At 49.0% G+C, this 23,189-nt stretch overlaps 3 protein-coding genes and 1 non-coding gene across 5 annotated transcripts; 3 read left to right on the top strand and 1 right to left on the bottom strand.

Annotated features, from left to right (window-relative positions):
* The first annotated feature begins 854 nt into the window (after nucleotides 1-854).
* LOC120655920 lies at nucleotides 855-2,436 on the top strand. Its single transcript, XM_039933906.1, has 3 exons — nucleotides 855-1,556; nucleotides 1,678-1,758; nucleotides 2,030-2,436. The coding sequence occupies exons 1-3, from the start codon at nucleotides 1,191-1,193 to the stop codon at nucleotides 2,102-2,104; spliced, it is 522 nt and encodes a 173-aa protein (XP_039789840.1). The 5' UTR covers nucleotides 855-1,190; the 3' UTR covers nucleotides 2,105-2,436.
* Nucleotides 2,437-10,223: 7,787 nt separating this feature from the next.
* On the top strand, nucleotides 10,224-12,552 carry LOC120655918 (RING-H2 finger protein ATL2-like). 2 transcript variants are annotated; one of them, XM_039933904.1, is made up of 4 exons: nucleotides 10,224-10,495; nucleotides 10,628-10,818; nucleotides 10,918-11,021; nucleotides 11,912-12,552. In XM_039933904.1, the coding sequence occupies exons 2-4, from the start codon at nucleotides 10,654-10,656 to the stop codon at nucleotides 12,345-12,347; spliced, it is 705 nt and encodes a 234-aa protein (XP_039789838.1). In that variant the 5' UTR covers nucleotides 10,224-10,495; nucleotides 10,628-10,653; the 3' UTR covers nucleotides 12,348-12,552. The 2 variants fall into 2 exon arrangements, with proteins under 2 accessions (XP_039789838.1, XP_039789837.1); XM_039933903.1 differs by having other exon boundaries at nucleotides 10,227-10,495; nucleotides 10,580-10,818.
* Nucleotides 12,553-12,873: 321 nt separating this feature from the next.
* Nucleotides 12,874-13,035, top strand: LOC120657907. The gene has a single exon (XR_005668437.1). It is a non-coding gene; the product is annotated as a U1 spliceosomal RNA (small nuclear RNA).
* Nucleotides 13,036-13,039: 4 nt separating this feature from the next.
* Nucleotides 13,040-15,397, bottom strand: LOC120655917 (PAN domain-containing protein At5g03700-like). The gene has a single exon (XM_039933902.1). It carries the CDS (start codon nucleotides 14,932-14,934, stop codon nucleotides 13,399-13,401), a length of 1,536 nt encoding a protein of 511 aa, XP_039789836.1. The 5' UTR covers nucleotides 14,935-15,397; the 3' UTR covers nucleotides 13,040-13,398.
* Between the last annotated feature and the right edge of the window lie 7,792 nt (nucleotides 15,398-23,189).

The following is a 23,189-nucleotide window of genomic DNA, read 5'->3' as shown; positions in this document are numbered from 1 at the left end:
ACTCTATGTATGTGTCCAAACATTCAATGTGACGTTTTTGGAGAAACTTTTGGAATCTAAACAGACCCTGTAGTAATAAAAGGATATTTTGGGTTGTTAGCATCGGAGCCGATGATTGTTGCCCATGTGCCAGAATATGCATAGAGCAGAGCAGTCAGTCAGTACCAAGCAGTGTGGCCCTGCCTGATGCTTGTCCTTGACTTCTACTCCTCCCCAGACCCCAGTACCGAGTGTGGGAGTCCAATCCCTGAAGAGTGAAGGCGCAACCTTCCCGGCTTGGCGTTGCAGGATGCAGAGACCTCGCCTGCCTTAGGTGTTAACCCTGCAGCAACGGGCCCGGAGACGCGGTCGAGGGGGAACGGCGGAATGGCCGCCAAGTTAAGCAGGGTTTTTCCTCAAAAAAAAATTAAGCAGGGTTAGGGATGCATGCCTGCCTTCCGCATCCTCGATCGGAGGAAAACGAAAGGAGATAGATAGACTAGCGAAAGCGTGCGTGCGTGCGTGCGTGCACATGGGCTCACCAAACTCGTGACAGGGGACGTGCACTGGACCCTGCTGCTTGCTCAGGAGTCACTCCTACTCGACCTCTTGTTGGGTCGCCACAGGGCGTGTCACCACTTAACGCTTCTACATGATGCTACCTGATCGATGATGCTTTGCAGTTGGTACCGGACCAATCGAAAGCCGGTGCCCCCGCTCTCATCGGCCACATGCACGGGGGGATGATGTTGCTGTCTCGTGACGACCCGCAGAGGTATATCGTGGGCCACGACTCGTTGCATGCAGCTTGAGTTAATGAGTGACACACTGACGGCTGCATATTTATGAAGATAACCTCAAATGATTAAAGAAATTGTTAGCACAAATCGCCGCCGGTGCTTGCTTAAAGGTTCAGGCTGCGAGTAGTTAGGACACTCGCTCAGCTCTCTCCATCTTTTGCAAGACGAGAAAAATAAAAGGAGGAGAAAGGAAATGAATGTGCATCAGCTGGGAGCACAAGGCAGGAAGCGAAGAGCGATAGCCGATAAATAGACGAGTGGTGGTTGCCTTTGGCTAGCTGCTCCTACTACCAAATTCTTACACGATGAGCTACGACTAGAGCCACCTCTGCGTCCTGCTAGTTCGGTGAGGGAGTCGAGTCGATTGGCACCGATCGAGCTGCTAGCCTGCTACCAGTTGGCAGCAGGGCGATGCAGCAGGGGGGCCAGCAGATGGAGTGCGGCAAGGAGCAGCAGATGCAGCTCGTGTGCGTGCGGAGCGCGTCGACGGGCGAGGAGGCGATGGCGGAGTGGGCGGCGGAGCAGTCGTCGTCGCGGTCGGCGCTGTCGCTGTTCAAGGAGAAGGAGGAGGAGATCGAGCGCAGGAAGCTGGAGGTGCGGGACAAGGTGTTCTCCATGCTGGGCCGGGTGGAGGAGGAGACCAAGCGCCTCGCCGTCATCCGCCAGGAGCTCGAGGTCATGGCCGACCCCACGCGCCGGGAGGTCGACGCCATCCGCAAGCGCATCGACAAGGTCAACAAGCAGCTCAAGCCGCTCGGCAAGACGTGCCTCAGAAAGGTAACATCCTACCTTGCATCATCCTGATCGATTGGCTTACTGCTCGTTGGTTGGTCAGCCAGAGATTAAACCGACCTTGTTTATTGTGTTTGTTCTTTCGAACGTGACCTCGATCGAGCAGGAGAAGGAATACAAGATGTGCCTCGACGCCTACAACGAGAAGAGCAACGAGAAGGCTACGCTCGTCAACAGGCTCATGGAGGTGACTGTTCACTTATTACAAGTTTACAACATGCGTGTTCTGCACTTTTTTTTAGAACTGTTTTCTGCAGGTGGAAACTTTTAAAAAAAATAAGAGAAAAGAAAAATGTTTTCCCATCCCAGTAAAGAATGACAAAGTTAGCTGGGCCTTTTCGAAGTGACTAGGCCGTTAGATTTGGGCTTGGCCAAGCAGGCCGGGCGCAATATATTTCCAGTTTTCCACGAACTGACCACTGACGTTTTCGCTGCTGTGTACTACTACTTCGTGGCAGCTCGTGAGCGAGAGCGAGAGGCTGCGGATGAAGAAGCTTGAAGAGCTCAACAAGACGATAGAGTCCCTCTACTGATCTGCTCTGCACGCCTCAAGAGATGACGATGACGAAGACGACGATCAGGTATTAGTCCGGAGGCACCACAGGAGGAGCAGAGCATGCACTGCTGGTTGCATGCTACACGGGCAACTTTTTCATGCGACGTGCGTGCGTGCATGGTGATTGAATTTGTGTTGCTTTACATTTGTGTGCTAGCTTTGTAATGGATGGGCAGACTAGAGATACTGTTGCACTCTCCGTTCTAGCTGTGCAAATGGAGATTCTCAAAAACAAGATCGATGTTCTATGAGTGGAGACTCGAGTGTACTCAAACTGTCGAATCAAACGAGATCATTTACACTTTTATCCTTTGCCCTGTTTGGAAAAGACCAAATCCCCAGCCCGTCCATGTGGATGGGCTGGAAACTTTGGGCACAGGCCCTTCCAACACAGGCATTTTGCGTGTGACGCGACTTGAACTTAAGTATGGATTTAAATGTTATTTTTCCATTTCGATTGGTGGAAAGAGCTGATTTCGACTAATTCAATAGTGTTCTATGAGAGAGAATAAGCTGAAATAAGTCGAAAGCAGACATGCAAACTGTTGTTGCTACAGAAACACTGTACCTTAAGATGAAGGAAATACAGGTCGAAGTCTAATTTCTGAGATTGTGTCAAGTAGTTAAACCATGTTTTGTATTTGGAAATAGAGGGAGTAGTTAATAGTGTTTTTGTAAAGAAAAAAGGAAATCTTCCTCAAATCCTTACGTCAAAAGAAGGTATACAACTTTATTTTCTCCTCTGCGAAATTCCTCTACTAATCCACCTCACTCCCATTAATGGTAAACTCAGTATTCTTGATTATCACTTGGCATGGCTCTTGCCTTTTGTTTTTTTAGGGCATTCAAAGCATGCTGGTGGTGCTGGAGAAAGCAAAATAATTAAGCTACCCCACAAGAAACTAGGCAATCTATCAATATCTCGTATATCTATTTCAATATCTCGTATATCTATTGTTTATGTAGGTATAGAGTTTCAAGAAACAATTTCCTATTGCAAATGACTGTAGCATTTCTTTAAGGGATGATGAACGTTTCTAGCATCGGATTTTAAAATATAAGAGCATCTCCAGCAATTCTCTAATAAATATTGCCCAATGACTAGGTAATGTGGATGTTTAGTTCTTTCATAATTATTGGAAGAGTTGTTTTTGAAGTTTCCTAAAAATCTCATCCCAAACAACTATTTTATTGGAGAGCTTCAACTCTCCCTTTATTTTGGGACAATTGTGGTGGATTATTAGTTTATCCCATAATTATTGGGAAAATAGAGATTTGTTGAAACATAATTTTTAAACAAATTCTCCTAATATAGTAGTTGGGTTGGGGATTGAGGATCAGTTGGAGATGCACCAGACATGATTTAACTTCGCGGTCTTTAAAACTAGATTTGGTTGCACTTTCAGCTACAAATCCAATAAAAGCAACTCCAGTCATAGCCAGGGTTCACCTAACCGACCGGTCTCCGGTAACCGCCGGGCTCCGGTTCCGGTTTACCGGACCGGTTGCACCGGTTACCGGTAGAAACCGGTCAAATTCAAATTTAAATTCAAAAAACTCAATTCAACCGGTTCGTACCGGTATACCGACCGGTTAGACAGGTTTACCGGTCGGTTTGACCGGTTTACCGGCCGGTTTGACCGGTTTGAATTCAAATCCAAATTTATAATCGCATGTGCAACCGGTATACCGGCCGGTTTGACCGGTTTACCAAGTGGGCCTTAATGGGCCGTCTCATTTTTTTCCTTTTCTTTTTTGTTTTAACTTTAAATGCCCGAAAAGTATGTTAAACGAACGAATTTTTGAGAAAATTTGACACCATTAGATTCGTCGCACCTTGAAGTATTTTTAGGATTTTTTTGGGATTTTTTCATTTTTTGAATTCAAATTTGAATTTTGAATTTGGGCCGGTTTGGTACCGGCCCAAACCGGAACCAGACCGGACCGGTTTGACCGATAACCGGTCAAACCGAACCGGTTCCCACCGGTAAGGGGAACCCTGGTCATAGCTCCTAAGTTAGACCATCTGAATATTTTACTTTTGAGTAAATTGCACTCATCATATAACAACTTGGCAGGTGGGTGTAAATTGGTCCAATAACTCGTAAAGTGCTCAATTTAGTACAATAACTTGATAGCTGGGTGCAGATTGATCCAACAACTTACAAAATGCTTAATTTAGTACAATAACTTGGTAAATTGGTGCATTCACAATCCAAACATTACAAGACAATATATTTGCTAATATCAAGTCACAATAAAGAGTATATTCACATCGGAACATACTATTTGACCGAAAATTTTTGTGTCGCAATGGACACCAATAATTTTATTCTCAGAATAAATTAATTATGGTTTTATTAAAATAATATATTATTTAATCACCATTACAACAACAACATATTAAGCAAAGTAGATGAACGTCAATAATTCTTAAATTTTATAAATGGAAATTATTGATGGTGATCCGGTTGTTGCTTTTCAACTATGTACAAATTTTTATTAGTTCAAATGCAAAAAAATAGTATTACATCATTATCATCACTCAAATAATGAAGTTGATAAGAGAGACACTAAAACCTTAGGTTTCTTCTGCGCTTCTGCTCATGTATTCAATAATGTTCATGTTTGTTTCTGTTTATTTAGCTCATTTTTCCTTTCTAATGAATATATGAGGCTTTAAAAATATATGTACCAAGCTCCTTAAAGGTATGGATAGTTTGGATCAATGTATTCATTTTTAGTTTAACAGTGCATATAATCAAACAAATCATAAACAGGGAGAGTGAATTTTTCAATATTGAATATCAAATTAAATCACTATACAAAAATAATTAATGTATGGACATAAAATTAATTTCTAAACAGTGAAGGTTTTATCCTGGCCAAATACATTGCCACGCAGGCGCATCACAAAAATCAATGATCAAATAATACTTAATAATTTGTCCTAACATGAATATACTCTTTATTGAGATTTTGCGTTAGTTACATTGCCGTGTAATGTTTGGAATGTAAACCTATTTTCCAAGTTATTGCATTAAGTTGGGCAATTACAAGTTGTTGGACCGACTGCACCCACCTGTCAAGTTATTGCACTAAATTGAATATTTTACAAGTTGTTGGACTAATTTGCACCTACCTAACAAGTTGTTATATGGTCGGTGCAATTTACTCTTTATTTTTATGGACTTTTAAATTTGCTTCAACTATAGCAATAACCCTCAATCCTAACTTACAATGGCTCCCTGAAGATCTTCTAGGGATAGAGAGTGAAAGAGAAAATTTGGAGGCCTTTCAAAATAGAGGAATTAGTACAGGGTTTGCTGGAGTGCATAGTTTTAGTGTAACCCTTTAAATCCTTTAAATTTGGTTTAACGAATGTGCTGGAGCAAATTCTGCATCTCGGAGGACCAATTGTTGATTGAGAATCCCCATTTCCAGGTCATGCGTTTCACTTGCCGCGCTGTGTCATCTGCTCCTCCGATGGCGTACGTGTAACAAACACGTTTAAGCACATGGTTTGCCGGGGCAGGCAGGTCGGCCTCGGCCTTGCTCTTCATCATAAACCCAAAATAAGAAAAAGAAACGAGGCCGGTCGGTCCGGTTAGGGATGAAAGCGGGAACGGAAAAATCCCGTACCGACCAACACCGTATCCCGATTTTCCCGATCGAATACTGTATTTTCGGGAAAAAACAAAATCAGGAAAAAATTCGGGAAAATTCGGCGAAATCGGGATCGAAATCGGTTGGGGACTTTTCTCGACCGAATTAGCAGATCCCGTTTTTAATTCGGTATTTTCTCGCGGTATTCCCGAATTACAACAGCCACACCAGCCAAACCATCGCACCTCACGGCCCAAGGCCCATTCGCGCGCCCACCCTCCACCAAACCCTAACCTCCCGAGTCCCACCCTCCCAGTCCGGCCAGCGCCCCAGCCCCCAGCCGCACGCCCTCCCATCCCCATCGCCCAATGCCCCAGCCCCCAGCCGCACGCCGCCACGCCCCCATCCCCATCGCGCCTCCCCACCTCGCGCATCGCCCAGCCCGGCCAGCCGCACGCCCCCATCCCCATCGGTCATCGCGCCTCCCCACCTCGCGCAGACGCGCAGCGCAGTCGCGCGCCCGCGCTGCACGCGGCACACCCGCACGACACCTAGCCAGCACAGCAGGTCAGCAGCACCTCCTCCCCATCGCGCCTCCCCATCGCGCCTCCCCACCTCGCGCATCGCCCTGCCGCCCTCCACTTGCCGCCGGCAGGACCAAGAGCCCAGGAGCAGAGGAGCCAGCTCGTCACCTCGGAGGCCCAGATCCAGCACAGCAGCACCTCCTCGCCAAAGCGCGCGCCACGGCCGAGTCCTCGCCGCCTTGTGCCCCTGTCCCTGGCGCTCAGGATGTCAGGATCCATGAAGCCGCGGACCGAACAAGGGCCATCTTCCGGTTCAACTTCTGCATCGCCCGCCACAAGGCGTCTCTTCCAGGAGCCGACGCCGCCGGTGAACAGCAGCACTCTAGCTCCTTTTCCAGCACCAGGTAATATACGAATTTGATCGATGTACATGTTTTCATGTTGATGTGGTTCTGTAGAGTGTAGTCAACATGTTAATTAGTTTACTAGATGCAAGAGGTCTAGATCAGCAAGTTAATTAGTTTACTAGATACAAGTTAATTGTTGCAATCGTCTTATACATTTCAGCATTTCTTATCTTTATAGGATGCAAGAGGTCTAGGTCAGCAAGTGGAAGCCCTAGTCAGGATCTAGGTCTGTGTCTATCTTCAGCATCTACAAATGGGACTCCTGCATCTAGCCCGCCATCAGCCTCTTTGCCAAGTCAAGGTGGGAATGATGCCGGTGGTGAAGCCAAGGGTGATGCTGCTACTGGAGATGGTAGTGGAACACAAATGCAGTGACAACAAGGGACACAAGTGCAGGGACAGCAAGGAAGAAACACTACAGATGCCATAATTATTGAGGGTGATGAGCCTGTGCAAGATGGAGATGTAGATGAACCTCTTGTTGGTGGAAAGAGGCGAAAGAGATGCACATCAAATGTGTGGGAATATTTCACAAAGAAGCAGGTGATCAAAGAGGATAATGGAAAGGCATATCTCCAAGTGTGGGCACATTGCAAACAACCTGGTTGCAAACACAGTGCCAGAGCCGAGGGCAATTATGGGGCAATAGGTTTTTGGACCCACCTAAGAACAACACACATCATAGTGAAGGGTCAGTTGCAGCTCAAATGTGAAAAAGATGGTGAAAAGAACATCACTACTGTGCAGCCCTATAGGTATGATGAAGAAGCAAGTTTGAAGAAGTTTTACTTGGCAATAATCATGCATGAGTATCCATTTAACATATCCGAGCATGAGTACTTTGTTGATTTCATTAAATCCCTGTGTCCCAGTTTTCCCATTAAGTCTCGTGTTACCGTAAGGAAGGAAATTCTGAACATGTTCTTGCAAGAGAAGGAGAAGTTGTACACTTATTTCAAATCTGTCCCATGCCGCTTTAGTGCCACAATGGATATGTGGACATCAAATCAAAATAAGTCATATATGTGTGTCACCATACATTGGATAGATGACAAGTGGTGCATACAGAAAAGGATTGTGAATTTTGTGCATGTAGAGGGCCGCCACACAGGTAGCAAGTTGTCTGAGACCTTCACTGAGCTCATGGTTAAGTGGTACATTGATAAGAAAATGTTTGCACTCACTTTGGACAATGCAGCAACAAATGAAGTAGCAGTAAGAGACATTGTGGCTGATCTCAAGGCCAATGGTTCATCTTCATTGGTATGTGATGGCCTATTCTTTCATGTGCGGTGTGCATGCCACATTTTGAACCTAGTTGCTAGAGATGGTTTGAGTGTCATTGCCCACACAATTGAGAATATTAGACAACTTGTACTAGCTGTTAAAGGATCTCCATTGCAGTGGGAAGAGCTTATGAAGCGTGCAACTGAGTGTGGATTGGATACAACAAAAGGTCTTTGTCTTGATGTCTCAACTACATAGAATTCGACTTACATGATGCTGCAAGATGCTTTATACTACAAGGCTGCATTCATGAGGTTGAAATCATCAGATCGACGTAGGTATGAGAAAATCACTCCATCTCCTAATGAATGGTCCATGGCATTGAAATTCTTTCAATGCTTAAAGAAATTTTTTGATCTCACGGAACTTCTCTCTGGTACTTTATATCCAACTGCAAATCTATTCTATAGAGGGTTTTGTGAGATAAAGATCTTACTTGATGATTGGTGTGATAGTCAAGATACCACTATTAGTGCAATTGCTACTTCTATGAGCAAAAAAGTTTGAAAAATATTGGAAAAAGTCCAGCACCACCCTTACTGTTGCATGCTTCCTAGATCCTAGGTATAAGAAAAGGCTAATAGAATTCTACATGAGAAAATTTCATGGTCATGCATATCAGTCCCATGTTGATGAACTTGTGGATGTTATCAAGAATTTGTATCAGTTTTATTGTGCTTCACAACCATCAACTTCAAGGGCTAGATCGCGGGAGTGAATATATGCCTAGTGATACAATAGATATGTTAGTGGATAATGATGATGAGGAGCTTGAAAACTACTTATACGAGTCAAGTAGACCAGATGTGGCTGAATTGAGTGAGCTGGATAAATATATGGCAGATGCACCTTTGAGAATTAGTGGTCAGTTTGATATTTTGGCATGGTGGAAGAATCAGGTGGATGAGTATCCTATTTTTTCCCAAATAGCACGAGATTTGCTGGCTGTTCAAGTATCAACTGTTGCATCTGAGTCTGCATTTAGTGATGGTGGCCGTGTAATTGATCCATTTCGCAGCCGTCTGGATCCTGAGATGGTTGAAGCTTTAGTATGCACAAAAGACTGGGTTGCTGCAACAAAAAGGGGTAACAATAACTCCTTAAATTTAGTTCTTGTACATGAATTTTTCATAATTGTCCTTTGCTGATTTTTATCTTTGTTTATCAGATAAAAGAGTTGGTTTAATTGTTACTGATTTAGAAGTTATAGAAGCCCTTGCTGCGAAATTGGCAATTCAGGTTTATTGATTTACTATATTCAATATATTATACTACTTATGCTACTGAAGTATTGATGTAGATTTTGTAATTGCAATATCATAGGATGATGAAGTCACAGATAGTGATGAGGAGGCCCATGCAGACGACTTGGACTTTGGCTTGGACATCTAGGTTTTTGGATTGGCTCATAAGATGTCTTGCTGCTGCTGTTCAAGCTAAATGGTGTATCCAGTGTTCTTGTGTTTGTGTTTGTGTTTGTGTGTGTCGATGTGTGACTGTTTGTGGACAGTGGACCTATTCACCTATTATTTGTATGAGTGTGGACTTTTGTTGTGTTGACTGTGATGGCATGTTATCGGTTATGACAGTATGAGACTATGGCATGTTATTTGTTATGTGAAGGCTTAATGTTATGTCGTGGTGCTATTTACCTATCTACGGATAACGGATTATAGTTTTGCTTCCCTATGTATTATGTATGTATGGTTGAATCTATTGCGTCGAGTTCTACGTTTGAAGTGGTTACATGCATTGATGTTCCCGCTTTTAAATATCGCTTCCCGATCGTTATCGACATGCTTCCGATCGAATTATTTCGATTTCATTTTCCCGTGTATTCGGTTTCGTTTTCCCGGCCGAGTTCTCCCGTTCCCGTACCCGTTCCTGCATAAAAATATGAAAACGAAAGTGGTTAGAGTATTTTTTCCCCGATGTTCCCGACCGTTTTCATCCGGTCACAATCTGCCGAGCGGGCGAGGCCGAGGAAAACCCTCTGCACAATCGACACGGCACTCGGCTAACTCGAGCCCGCACCCAAGAGGACAAGAATTAAACTAGGCGTCGGGCGGGGCGGGCTGGCGCCACCGCGGCCTGGGCTGAAAGCGAGAGGCCAGAGCCTTCGCTTTGCTCGGGGCAGCCGCCCGCCGGGCCCCTCCACGATGGATTGACTTGCTAATCGCGGGGCCTAATCCGGCGACGGGGCGCGCATTAACAATGGCATTAGATTCCGTCTGATTACCGTGCCCCCCGCGGTCGACAAGTAAGTGAGCACAAATTGTTTATCGCCATTAGGAGCGAGCTAAAGAATTAAAAATCTAGGCGCGGCGGGGGCAGGGCACCCTCGCCATCGCCATCGCCATCGCCATCGCCATGCCTGCCTCTATCCTCTATCCTCTATCCCTCTTCGTCTTCCTCCTGCTCCTGCTCTTTAATTACCCGGGAACGACGACGAGGCGGGATGCTGAGTGGATAGCAGGTCGGTCCCTAATCGCAGCCGGGGAGGCGGAGCGGCCGGCCGGGGCGAGGAGACCGGCGTCCGTGCAGGTATGTTTTTCTGCTCGTTAATTTCTCTGACGGGATTCGAGAAGCGGCGGGGGGCATGAGCGGAGCGGCTCGGTTGCTGCGCAGAGGGGGGCCGCCGCGCCGCGCCGGACTGAGATGCTGGAGCAATGTCAGATTCCAAGGGCGGCGGCGGCGGCGGCATGGGCGGCATGAACATGGTGACCACGGCGATGGCCTTCTCGGTCAGCGCCTTCTTCGTGCTCTTCGTCTTCACCAGGCTGCTCTGCGCGCGCCTCCACCTGTCCAGGGCCGCCGCGGCCGACGACCGCGCCGCCGGCGACGCCTTCGTCGTCTCGGCCTACAACGTGAGGCGGCCGCCGCCCCTTCCCCTACTCCTTCCCCACATCATCCGCGTTATCCTCTTCCATGATTGTGACTCTTGTTGGGAATCAACTTCGATTCAGGTGGAGCGCGGGATCCACGGGCTGGAGCCCTCCGTGGTGACGACCTTCCCCACCGTCAAGCTCGGCGACGGCGGCCCGCAGCGGCCGCCGGTGCAGGAGGCGCAGTAAGATATCGCCTTCCTCTTCCGATCCTCCTCTCTGTTCTTTGCGGTAAATCTGCTTAGTTCTTATCCGTGCGTGCATCATGCTCAACTGCACATGTTTTCGCTGCATTTCGCAACTTGCGATGACCAATTGGCCATCAACAGATGGATGGATCATGGTCTCATGGACCAAGTCGCATTTTGCCACAATTGGCTGGCACCCTCGGTGTTCTAAACCTATTACCATTTGTAGACCATGGCAGTAGAGAATCCATAAACCCCTTTTGCAGCCCACAGACGACCAATGCGATTGCGAAAGCCTAAAAGAAGAGGTTTTAAATTTCTGAAAGAAAAAAAGGGTATGTTTAGGTTATGTGCACTTGCCGTTCTGAAACTAGCTTATCACACCAATTTGAAAGGCCACATTGACTGCCAATTTGGGAATTGTAAAATCAGGTTGGCATAGGCACAGACTCAAAGTGAAAGCAACCCTGCAAACAGTGCTATCAGGTTGGTCTAGAAGAAGAGGGTTTAAATTGCTGCAAAAAAAAAAGAATCTAAGTTGAGTGCACTTGCGGTTCTGAAACTGGCTTAGCTCACCATTTGAAAGGCCATATTGGCTATCAATTTCAGATTTGTAAAATTGAGGTTGACGTGTGCAGAGTCACTGTGAAAGCAACCCTGAAACATTCTATCAGTTTTGTCAGTTTAACGGCCACTGCACGGTATTCTTTCTTCTTAATGTCTTAACGATTAACATGCCTACAGAACACTACACGATCACCACGATCAGCATTCATGCAATTGCAATCCTGACGAATCAAGAAAAAAAGAAGTCTAACGCTTCGCGCACAGCAGAGAATTTCCATGGGCTGAACTGAACGTCGTTCGCCTGTGCTTGTGGTGTGCAGGTGCACGGTGTGCCTGGAGGAGTACGAGGCCAAGGACGTGGTGCGCGTGCTGCCGGCCTGCGGCCACGCCTTCCACGCGCCCTGCATCGACGCCTGGCTCCGGCAGCACCCCACCTGCCCGGTCTGCCGCGCCTCCCTGCGCTCCAAGGCCAGCGGCGGCAACCGCGCCGCGGCGCCGGACTACAGCGTCGTCGTCGCCGGCGCCGCCGACGCCGCGAGGGAGGCCTCCTCCCACCATGTTCCGGCGTCCTCGTCCGACGACACCGCGTCACCGCGGGCGGCCGACGCGGATGGCCGGCTGGAGATCATCACCGAAGAGCCTGCCTCCCCCGACAGCCCGAGCCTTGCCGCCGCCGTCGGTGCCGACCGCCATTCTCCCTGCGCCGAGACGGCGAGGCAGAGCGGGAGCGCCGCCGCCGCGTCGGAGCATTGCTAGGTAGCGCACGCTGACACACGCTGTGTTTACATGGAACGGCCGGAACAGTGTTGTGAATTGAGATCGCGACCGTGATTAGGGGCTAGTCTTTGGGGAAAATGTAATCTGGTTTTAACAGGCTTCTTTATTCTGATTTCGTGAAGCTCATTGCGCTTGCTTGTACAGTCTTAGTTGAAATGATTGAAGCACTTGTTCTTGTTCTTACGTGATCAGTAGCTTGAAGGCCATGCTGGCGCTACGAGAGTTTCAATGCTGACATTTTTATTTTTGAGAATTAGTTTCAGTTGTGACATAGATTTCGCAAGGAAAAATCGGTTTAGAACGAAAGGCTCTCTGTATTCGGGCCGAACGTGAAGGCCCAGTAATAAATCGGCCCACGGAAAAACAAAGCCCGCGGTTCGGACTCGCAAGCAGCAGCAGAGTGGCAGGCAGGCGGCGCGCGCGCGATTAGTACCACCTTGGCAGTTCGAGGAGGGTAGGACGGGAGAGCGAGCTACAAAGCGAAGGCCAGGGGCGACGTTGCTCCATACTTACCTGGACAGGGTTGATGCCCGATCAAGAAGGGGCATGGCCTAGGTTAGTGGCCCACATTGCACTTGGTGGGTGCGCTGGCCTACCATCTTCCTAAATGGGAGAGTGGATGTCATAATTTGTGGTAGAATGGGGTACGCGTTCGCGCGGCCCCTACCAAATTTAATATTCAAATTTTGCTCCCTGTGTCCATTTCTTATGACTCCACAAGTAAGGTTTTTGTTCTTGCTAACAATGCTTGGAGGCCCTTTGGGCTTTACACGGACACCTTCATTTGATATTGGGCCCAGCTCTAGAAAATCAGCCCATGACAAGAAGTGGAAATCTTTTTCATACAATATTGAGAAATCGATTTCGGTTGGGCCCTTCCACCTTTGCTTGCCTTCTCAGCTCTCTGAACTCTGATAGCCGCCGTTCTCGCCGACCCGAGCGCCTGGCCGGCGCTGCGCCTCGTCCCTTCACGGCGGGGAGATCCCGGCGGCCGCACGGTCTATTGGACAACTTCGCATCCCAGACCTGGCTACCTCCGGAAGGAGTTGGTGAGCTCGACGGAGCTGAAGGACCCCAGGTTCTTGTATGGCCCCGGCGAGAGTCCGCCGTCGACGGCGCCCAGCTGCCGCCTCGCGTCCGCGGCAGCCCGTCGCCTCCTGTCCCACACCCTGTACGCCCCGAACGCGGCCGCGCCGGCCACCGCCGCGACGCCGACAGTGAGCAGCGCAGCCTTGACCCCGCTCGCGCCGCCGCCGCCGCCGCTCCGCCCGCTCCCGGCCGCCTCCTCCAGGCTCCTGACCTTGAAGTAGCCAAGCTTACGCTCGTCGCCCCCCACCAGCAGCTGCGCCGGGTAGTCGAGGAGGTAGCAGTAGCCCGTGCCGTTGCTGTACACCGCGCCCCAGCAGCTGCAGTTGCGCTCGCACCGCGCCTCGCAGTCCGTCGCCGACGCCGCGTGCTCCAACCCCAGCAGCTCCTTGTTCACCGGCTCCACGCCCTGCCGCCGCACCGTCCTGTACAGCCCGCCGACCTCCCCGCCAGGGGTGCCGCACAGGCTGCCCCCTGCGGCGGCGGCGGCGCAGCCCGAACCGTCGGTGGCGTTCGCCAGGCACTCGCACCCGCCGCTGGGCGGCGCACAGACGCTGTAGGCTCCGCAGGTGGTGGGGAGCTCGCAGACCTCGGTGATGGCGGTGTAGTCGGCGGCCCACCGGGTGCCGTCCCAGTAGTAGGCGCGGAGGTTGCCGTCGGGCTCCAGGGTCATGCGGCGGAGGGCACGGACGCCGCGGTTGAAGGTGTCGAACGAGAGCACGTCGGCGGGCGGCCCCTCCTCCTGGTACATGGCGAGGAAGCCGTCGGGCTCCACGCGCGCGTAGGTCGGCCCGCCGCCGGTCACGATCTGGGCCTTGGCCTCCAACGCCGTGTGCTTGAAGTACATGGCGGCGGCGACGCCACCCGACGGCGGCGGCTCGATGTAGAGCGCGAAGTAGTTGCTCCCAAGCCGCATCGCGAAGCGCCGGTTGAGGGTGTAGAGCGCCGCCGCGGAGGTGAAGTTCTGGCCCTGGACGATAGTGTCCGACGGGTTGTCGAAGCTCTGCCACACCACACCAGCACTGGTGCTCTGGATTTGGAGGTTGGACGTGCTGAGGAGGACGACGCGGTCCCCGGCCGAGGCAGAGGCGGCGGACCAGAGCACCTTGTTGGCCGCGCGGTCGGTGAGGACGAGGCCGCCGTCGAAGGAGAGGGAGGCCGGCGCGGACCAGGGCGCCGGGTGGTCGGGGATCGCGCGCCAGAGCGGGAAGGCCGACGGGAGGTGGAGGACGGCGAGGTCCAGCAAGGTGGTGTTGACGCGGAGGAAGCCGAGCGCGAAGGCGCCGGTGGGGTCGGCGAGCACCGGCTGGAACTGCGAGTAGGACTGGTCGTGGGTTGCCGAGAAGCCTCGCCGCAGCTCCTGCGCCGTTGCCGCCGCGCCCTCGCCGGCGGCGGCGCCCGGAGAAGCCATCAGCGCTGCTGCCGCGGCCGCCACGCACAGCACCAATACGAGATGAATCCTTGCCATCACCGGCTCCATGTTAGTTAAACCTTGTTGATCTGTAATCACAAGCTTTGGATTCTTGAAACGCTGATGAATTTAAGCGAAGAGCCGACAGCATGAGACGGTGGCCAGTGGTGGACAAAGATCATCAGTCATCAGTGACGGACGAGCAGGAGCGGACAAAGATCGTCAGTCCGCTGCGAGGTGCGAGCTACCAGTAAGTGAGAGTGATGCACAGCATCAGCACGGTCGTGCGCCATGCTGCCACTCGTGGGAGTCGTGGCTCGGCAGGCCAAGATAAAGCAGGCAAGGGTGCGGTGCCGGTGCGGATGGGGGAGTTTGGTCAATGCGCATTGAGCACCGAGCACACTGATTAGATTACTGCTGGACTCTTCCTCTCCATGAGATTGCGATCAGAAACTCCGAATTGTATAATCCCATTGCCTACTTGCAGTTGTTGGAAAGTGGAACTCTTCCACTAATAAGAAGATGAATAAGGCCACACGAGGAGTGATCAAGAGTCCAATCCATGTGAGCATGGACCTGGCCACTTGGGCAGTGCCTCGCATACTATATTTGGTGTATAGAGTTATCCCCTTTCCATTTTAGTCCTCCTATGCAAGTACTAGCTCTGTCCCAGGCCAGAATATAGCTAATTTTTTAGGTTTTCTTAGAGTTAAATCTTTTAAACTTTGACCGTAGATAGTAAAAAAAAATAAAAGTTGTCAACATAAAAGTGGTACCTGTTTATTCATAATGAAACCAACTATCACAACATGTAAGTAATTATTTTTGAAGATATTATTGGTCAAAGATGAAAATATTTGACTTTGACCAAATCAAAAAGTTATTATATTTTGGGAAAGGGAGAAAGGAAATTAGTGATCTAATTCAAATGGTGAAATTGGAGATCCATATATACAAGTCATACCATCTCCAACTAAGGCAACCTGGTTGCTCAACCATCAAGCAGGACGGTACCAACCTTTGCTAGGATGTTTCATGTGTGCTTTCAGCTGAAAGCCTGCCCACTTGCCCTGTCTTTTGCACTATCTTTTTGTAATCTTGTGGCCGCACCGTAACCAGACAATTATACCCGCGATCATGTTTGTTCATACCAGCCGTGCGGAACACATTGTTTTCGTTGACTAACCTTGCACGTAGCCAATTTGAACAAGGCTACATGATTAGGGATTTCTTCTACCCGATTTTCCAATTTCTTCTTGGACCATACGGTAGGCACATTTCACTGGTCAGAATCCCTGTGATGCATGATTAGAGATTTTGTCTGTTGATGCTTTGCAGTTCAGTATGTTATAAAAGTGACCCTTCCATTGTTTTCCGCATTTCTGAAGCTCAATAATGGGTGCATACAAGTCATTATGCGAATGTTCAGACTCTTTGATGCCTACTCTGTTTATGCAAATTTGCATGAAGCAGCTACTTCTCGCATCAACAACCCCCCCCCCCCCCCTCTGATCAGTTTTTTGGTAATCATCTTCGGCTCAGGAGCCAGGAATAACCAGAAAGGCAACGCAAGCGTGCCAAACTACTTGGTAAAAACTTATCATCTTGACTTGAAAGTGGCAAGGATATGATTGGTCCAATTCATGATCTGCAAAGATAGTGGTTAGTCCGCAGATGTGGAAAAATGGTAGCAGTCGTATTTTAAACCTTCTACAGTGCAAAGTGTACTATCCATTTCCCTTGTGGATAGCCTGAATGAAGAACAGTTGCCAAACCAGCATCCCACGCGGATGCATTACGATGCCGCCATGAAAGAAGTATTCGTTTCAGTTTGTATGCCAAATTTTTTAATCATCCTGTAGTCTAGCTCTCTTCCAAATAAAAGTCAACTTCTGGAACCCTGTCACTTATCAGCAACACATGCAGCGAGAGGGGAAGCCCCATGCCACGATATCTGCTGCAGATCCACGCATTACTTGGTCAAAACTGAGGGGTCGCCGTGCTCGCATTTGTCAACTGTGTTTTTATGCCGCACAAGTTGCATCACAAAATGTCAGCTCACCTGTACAATGTGCAGTTGCAGGTTGCAGCTCCAGCGGTTGAGCTGCCAACCGCATGACGTGCTCTTGATTCAGCCTCTTGGCTGGCAGGTGAGGTAGGGTTTCAGGAATGCGTGCTCTTTAATCTTCATACCTCGTCGTTGTAGTTGCAGGCAGTTAGGCTGTGATCTCCATGAAGGTCAAACAGAAATGGTGCTCTGATTCTGAATGAGGTAATGGTTTTGTGGCTGGTGAAGCCAGTGCCTTTTGCAGTTCTTGGTGATCGATGCCTTTGTGACGAGGCCATGTTTTCGGGTGTTTTCCTTTTTCCTTTCTCGTGATTACGTTGTCGGGGATGCGCTTGTCTGCTACGTTGACTAAATTCCTTCCAAAGGGGAAAAAGAAATGAGAAAGGCACATTGAGCGAAAATATTGTGATGTACACTATGTACTGGCCCTGTTCGACACCATTGGTGACTCTGCAGAATCCACATATTCGAGAAGCCGGTGAACACAGCCATTTTCAGTGGGTGTACTTCCTCGTATGTTGACATCTTCTGGACAACCACTTTTGGAAAGTCCTCAAAAATGCGTATGCGCTTGATAACTTTGTGTACGTGAAGATCATTTGCGCAATGTTAGCGGGTGTAAAATTTTAAAGGTTGTTTGGATCCAAATGCTAATAGCTAAAATGCTAAAGTTTAGCACTAGCTTATTCAAACAAGAGTGTAACAGGTGGGTTAAAGTTTAGCCAAGATTCAAAAACTTTAGAAGAGGTACCTTTTAAAACTGAAACACGGTCACACTCGCAGCTAGGGAGGACGTCCATGTCAGCCAAAAAAATAACAGCCGTCAGATCGCGCACAGATGACACAGATTATTGCTATTTTGCAAAAACTCCCAGACTTTTTGGAAATCACACATGCCATCCAAAGGCCTCTCTTAGGAATTGTTTTATAAAAAGTGCTAAATTTTGTCAAAATACGACCCGCTATCCACCGATCTCTCTCAAAGGTAAGTTTTCATAAAAAACCCCGAACTTTATCAAAATACGACCCGTCCACCAATCTCTCTCACACAACTTTTCAGAAACCCATCTACCTTTTATGAAATTAAAAATGTGTTCGGACAATTTTTAAAACACAAAGGAAAATATAGAAAAAATATGAATTAGCTTTTGTTTGCTTCGTTAGGATAAAAGTAACCAATAAAAGTATTAAATCTGGACCGAGTGTGATCAATCAAGAATAAAGTATGATATGGCAGTAAATATATTTAGTAAAATATTATGTTTAAGATTTTTTCTTCCCACATGTCGAAGCCCGAGAAAAAACAACCACCGCGAACAATAATACACAGGTGACTAAAACATTCAGCTCTTGTAATGATAAAATAGAGACATACATTATACATCACCTTTTAATAAATATTGCACACTACATTGCCTACTAAATACACATTCCTAACCTTCAGATTGTTATAAATTTTATCATAAATATCTTAATCATTTAACAATATAACAACAAATAAAAAGGAGGGTCACTTTTGCACGGCAACGCAGCGCATTGTTCTAGTGAGTACTAAAATATACCTTTCAACTTTGGCCCATCCAAGTTGATCCTTAATCACGTGCCTGCATAGGCTTTTAGGATCGTTAGTTCATTATCGAGGTGGTTGGAAATTGAATTTGCGAGTACGGCGCACGACATGGTCAACTGGGCACCTTAGTTATTAGGATCGGACCGGCAATCGAACCGCTAGCGTGCTCGGTTCACTGGTTCACTGGTCTGACCGGTTGAACCAACAGTTCAAAATGGATTCCATGAATTGGTAATTGATAGAATGGCCGGCCTACTTACTGACCCTTTGACAGACTGAAAGAAGTGTCTTGTACTACTCTTTCTTGTTGCGCAGTACGTACTTCTTGGAGGATAGATGAACACTAGTCATACCACCTGGATGGAAGGATTAGTAAGAGTACCTGGAATTGAACATATTCTAGCCTTACATTGATCCAGGATAAGCAGGATCTTGGAGTCATTTGTAGACTGGACGTGTTGTTCAGTTGAGTAGCTACACGCGATTGCTTGCAGTTGACGCTAACTTCAGAGCTAAATGAAAAATCTAGTAGTCAGTTCAGTCGTTCACCGGCTTTCTTTTTGTTCTCCGCCAATGAATTATGAATTTTCAATAACTTAGGTAAGTGAAGCGAGAGGAGGACAAGTGGTGGGTAATCACGACACGGAAAGTCATTCACTTTAAGAGGAAATTGAGCTGAATCGCGTCGCCTTTAGACTGGTATTAGCAAATGATTTGTTGATCTGAACCGAACAAAGACACATCTTTGGTGCAGTTTTCCTAAAGGCGGCTCACAGGTAAGAGATCCGTTTTGTCAATCAGCAAAACCAGTTTTCGTAGTGATGAAAGAAATTATTATAGATTAAATTTAAGCATATAACACAAGGCACAAAGTGGTGCAGTGGTAACTTTCTTGGGTGGAAACGAAGCATACAGGGTTTGAATCCCCTGTACGCCCCCTCTTGCCCATTTATTACCGCGCAGGCACCCCTCTCCCTCGCGTTCCTCTCCCTGGCTCGGCTCATGGCCGGTTTTCTTCGGTTCGATTGAATAAAAACCATCTGGTTTTCAGTAAAAACCGCCGGTTCAACTGGATATTCACCGGTTCGCTTGTAGGCCGGTCTTTTACGTGGACAGAACCGGCGGAGCCTTCGGTTCCCGGTTCAACCGGTCGGACTGGCCGGTCCGGTCAGGTCCTAATAACTAGGCTGGGCACTGGAGCGACCGAGTGATGCATTTTCTTCGTCCTGCAATTTGGATGAAATCAAATAAACATTTCAATACTAAGGAAACATGGATTCGGGCCTGGCCCATTAGATGTGTCAAGATGCCTGGGCTGATTTACAAACCAATGTGTGCTTGAGGCTCATTAAAATCTTTGCCCAGTAAGTTTACCCACTGTTCAAAACACTATCAAATTGTGAGAAATTTGTCCACGGGACATTGTGAAAGTGTGTTTTTGTGTGACATACGTAGGCAAAGTCAATTTAGTCTCCAGCATATTTTGAAAGAGTTCTTTGGTCTGCAACACACAACCGCGAAAAGAGGGCGCCCCCCCCCCCCCCCGCGATGATGCTCGGTCACTAATCATGATCTCGTCATCATCCCCCCCTTTTCGGGGACGGTCTCTTCTCTCTCTCCGCGGTTTTGACCCTATGTTTTTGGCTTCGGGTCAAGCCCTAAACAATTGTGGTTCATAGGAGGGGTAAAAAAACATTTTACCCTTGGACTCATTGGTCATCTTGTCCCTATCATTTTTCTCTATGGCCTTTTCATGGACCGCTTGTGTTGCTGCTTCGCTTGAACAGGCACGAGGCTCGATCGGTGGTCGATCGTCCGGTACTGTTCCTTGCTCGCATGATTAGGCTGTTAGGGACAAGGGTATATGATGTTATTCTATTTAGTAGTAGTATATATACCCTTACTCAGGCTGTTAGGGACATCCTCGATCGCCACTCGCATGTTAGTTTCGCCCCAGGCCCCAGAAATCTCAGGGCCGGCCCTGAGTGGCGATCGAGGATGCTCATGGAAGCGAGGGGGAACACTTATCACAATGCCAATACTCTTACTCCTATACACCGTGGAGAGGGAGGCTTGGGAGCACCCGACAGCCAATGGAGCGACACGTGTCCCCAGAGAAAGGAAGCGCAACGCTGGCCGTCTCGATCCACGCCGTTCCTTAGTTTTTTTTTCACAAACAGACCATTCAAGTTTTTTTTATTTGAACCCGCTGTCCACATTTTTTGCAAACTAGCCCTGCCAAGCCACCCTCCCAACAGCCCCATTCCCAGCCACGGCCTCCCCCCTCAACCCGCGGCGCACCCTCCCCGGCCTCCCCCGCCCCCTTCCCTAACCCTAACCCTAGCATCCCCCGCCGCCACCCCGCTGCCCTCCGCCCCCGCCGCCAGTCGCCGCCCTCTGCCCCTCGCCCTCCTCCCCCATCGTCAGTCGTCGTCCTTGGCCGCTGCCCCCTCTCGGGCTGCCCACCTCTCGACCCCCACCGTCGCCGCCCCTCCGACCCCCGCCGTCCGCTCTACCCCTCCGACCGGCGGCGTGCCAATGGTGGATCTGGTCTGCTCCGCCCTCCGACGCTATCGTCCACCGAGGTCCTCACCCCTTCCCCCTCCCGCTCCATCCTGCCCCCTCCCGGCATTCATCGCCCTCCATCCCTCCCCTTTGCCATCTCCATGCCTTCGCCGCCCCTCTCCCTCCCAAACACTGCCACCGTCCCTCCCCATACCGCCTCAGTGTGCCGCCCTTCGCCTGCCGCGGAGGGCGCAGATGGTGGATCTAGGCCGGCGATGTGGAGGCGAAGCAATGGGCGGTGGATCCGGTCTAGCGGTGTCGAGGTGGATCGGCAAGCGGCGGATCCGGGCGGCGGCATCGAGGTGGTGCAGCGGCCGGAAGATCAGGGCGGGGGCATGGAGCGGGTGGTGGATTCAGACGTTGGTGTCGAAGCTGTGGCATCGGCGGTGGCGCTGGTGTCGAGGCATTAGTGCGAATGGCAATGGGAGCGGGACATACGGAGGTGACATCCAGGCAGAGACGCGGGCGGCGGGAACGCCCGGTGGCGTCCACCGCCGTGCGGTGCTGTGTTTCCTTTTTTCCCTCTCAATTTTCCTTTTTTCCTCAATTTTTTCCCTTTTCAGTTTCCTTCCATGTTTTCTTCCTACGCGGTGGAGCGTGTTCTTCACCTAGTAGTGTCATAGTGAGCGTAGGGTGAGGGGTGAGGACTTGGGTGCAGGGGCGGAGACAGGGGGCGGGCAGGGGCCTGGCCCCCCTAATGCTCCCGTAGCACCATTATCAAAGGTGGAATTCATCCCAGCGGCAGCCTGCGGCAAGACTGTTGCCCCCCCCCAATTACTGCTTGGCCCACCCAATGATCAAATCCTGGCTCCGCCCCTACTTGGGTGCTTCCTTCCCTAACAAGATTGGCTCGGTCCTCACCACACTATTCCAACAAGACAGCTTCGTCATCAGCCGAGAGAAGAGAGGCGCGTGCACGTATGGGAAGCCGGGAAGGAGTGAGTGGCGCCGTTACGACTATTACGATGCGATGCGACACACCAAACTAATTGCAGATAAATCTACCTGCCCCACCTTATCCCATCATTGCTGCACCCCTGTGGCTACAGTGTGGTCCTGCTGGAAAGACCCCTAAGCCCTGACCAGCATCCCGGAGGAGCGATGCATTGCAAGCTCATCCCAGTCTCGTGCGGGAACCTAGGGCATGGCCGTGTTGACACGAAATCCAACCAACACACCTGAGTGTGCTAGAACACACGCAAGAACAAAATGATTAACACCGACGAAGCTCTGGACCGAACAGATATGATTGGGTGTGCCGACTGGTCTGAACAGGACGTCGCGTGGACCTAGAACAATGAACTCGGGAGGGACCCCATCGGAGCTCGCGGTGCTAGGGTTGCTCTGAGATTGGTCAATCCACTCAGGACACCTTCAAACGCCGCCGGGACGTAGGAAGAACAACAAAGTGGGGTTGGAAAAGCTAGGGTTTGAAAGAATAAAAAGTAGATGTAAATTGTATTGATTCGATTGGGATTCTCCTCAATCGGCCTTAGCCTTCATATATATAGCCGGGGAAGACGTACCCCTTTCAAGTCGGTTTACATGAGGATTTCTAGATTAAATCTAAACCTACTCGGATTACAACTTTGCAGACCTGTCTGATCGGTCGGCCACTGACATTGCCAATTTAGGCTGTCAACAAACGTCCCCTGCTTTTTGGTGAGCTATGCAATCCAAAAAGCAAGTACTAAAATATAGCCTGATATACATGTGTTACACAAATTACATTGACCTTAAATTAATGTTAAGGGCGATATCATGCATCGGCCATCTTCGTCTTCACGCACTTTACCACACGCTGGGGTAACATTTCTTCAGGTATCTCCCATTGATAGCCCTGGGTAGACATTCCCCTTGCAGCGTCTCCATCATGTATGAATTCCCGGAGATGATCTTGACAATCTTGTATATAACTTTCCAACTTGGCGACCATTTGACAAACTCATTGCTTTTCATCCCAAGAGGCAAAATCATCTTCCAAACTAGATCTCCAACCTGAAAGATTTACATTTTACCTTTTTGTTGTAGGCTCTAGCCACCCGAACTTGCCTTTCTCAATATCCTTTAGAGCCCTCAAGCGCTTGTCAATCACTTCATCAGTATTATCCATTATCAAAT

This window comes from Panicum virgatum, chromosome 1N (assembly GCF_016808335.1).
Source record: "Panicum virgatum strain AP13 chromosome 1N, P.virgatum_v5, whole genome shotgun sequence".
NCBI lineage: Eukaryota > Viridiplantae > Streptophyta > Magnoliopsida > Poales > Poaceae > Panicum > Panicum virgatum.
The sequence above is the reverse complement of the archived record's forward strand: the minus strand, read 5'-3'. Positions and strand labels throughout refer to the sequence as shown.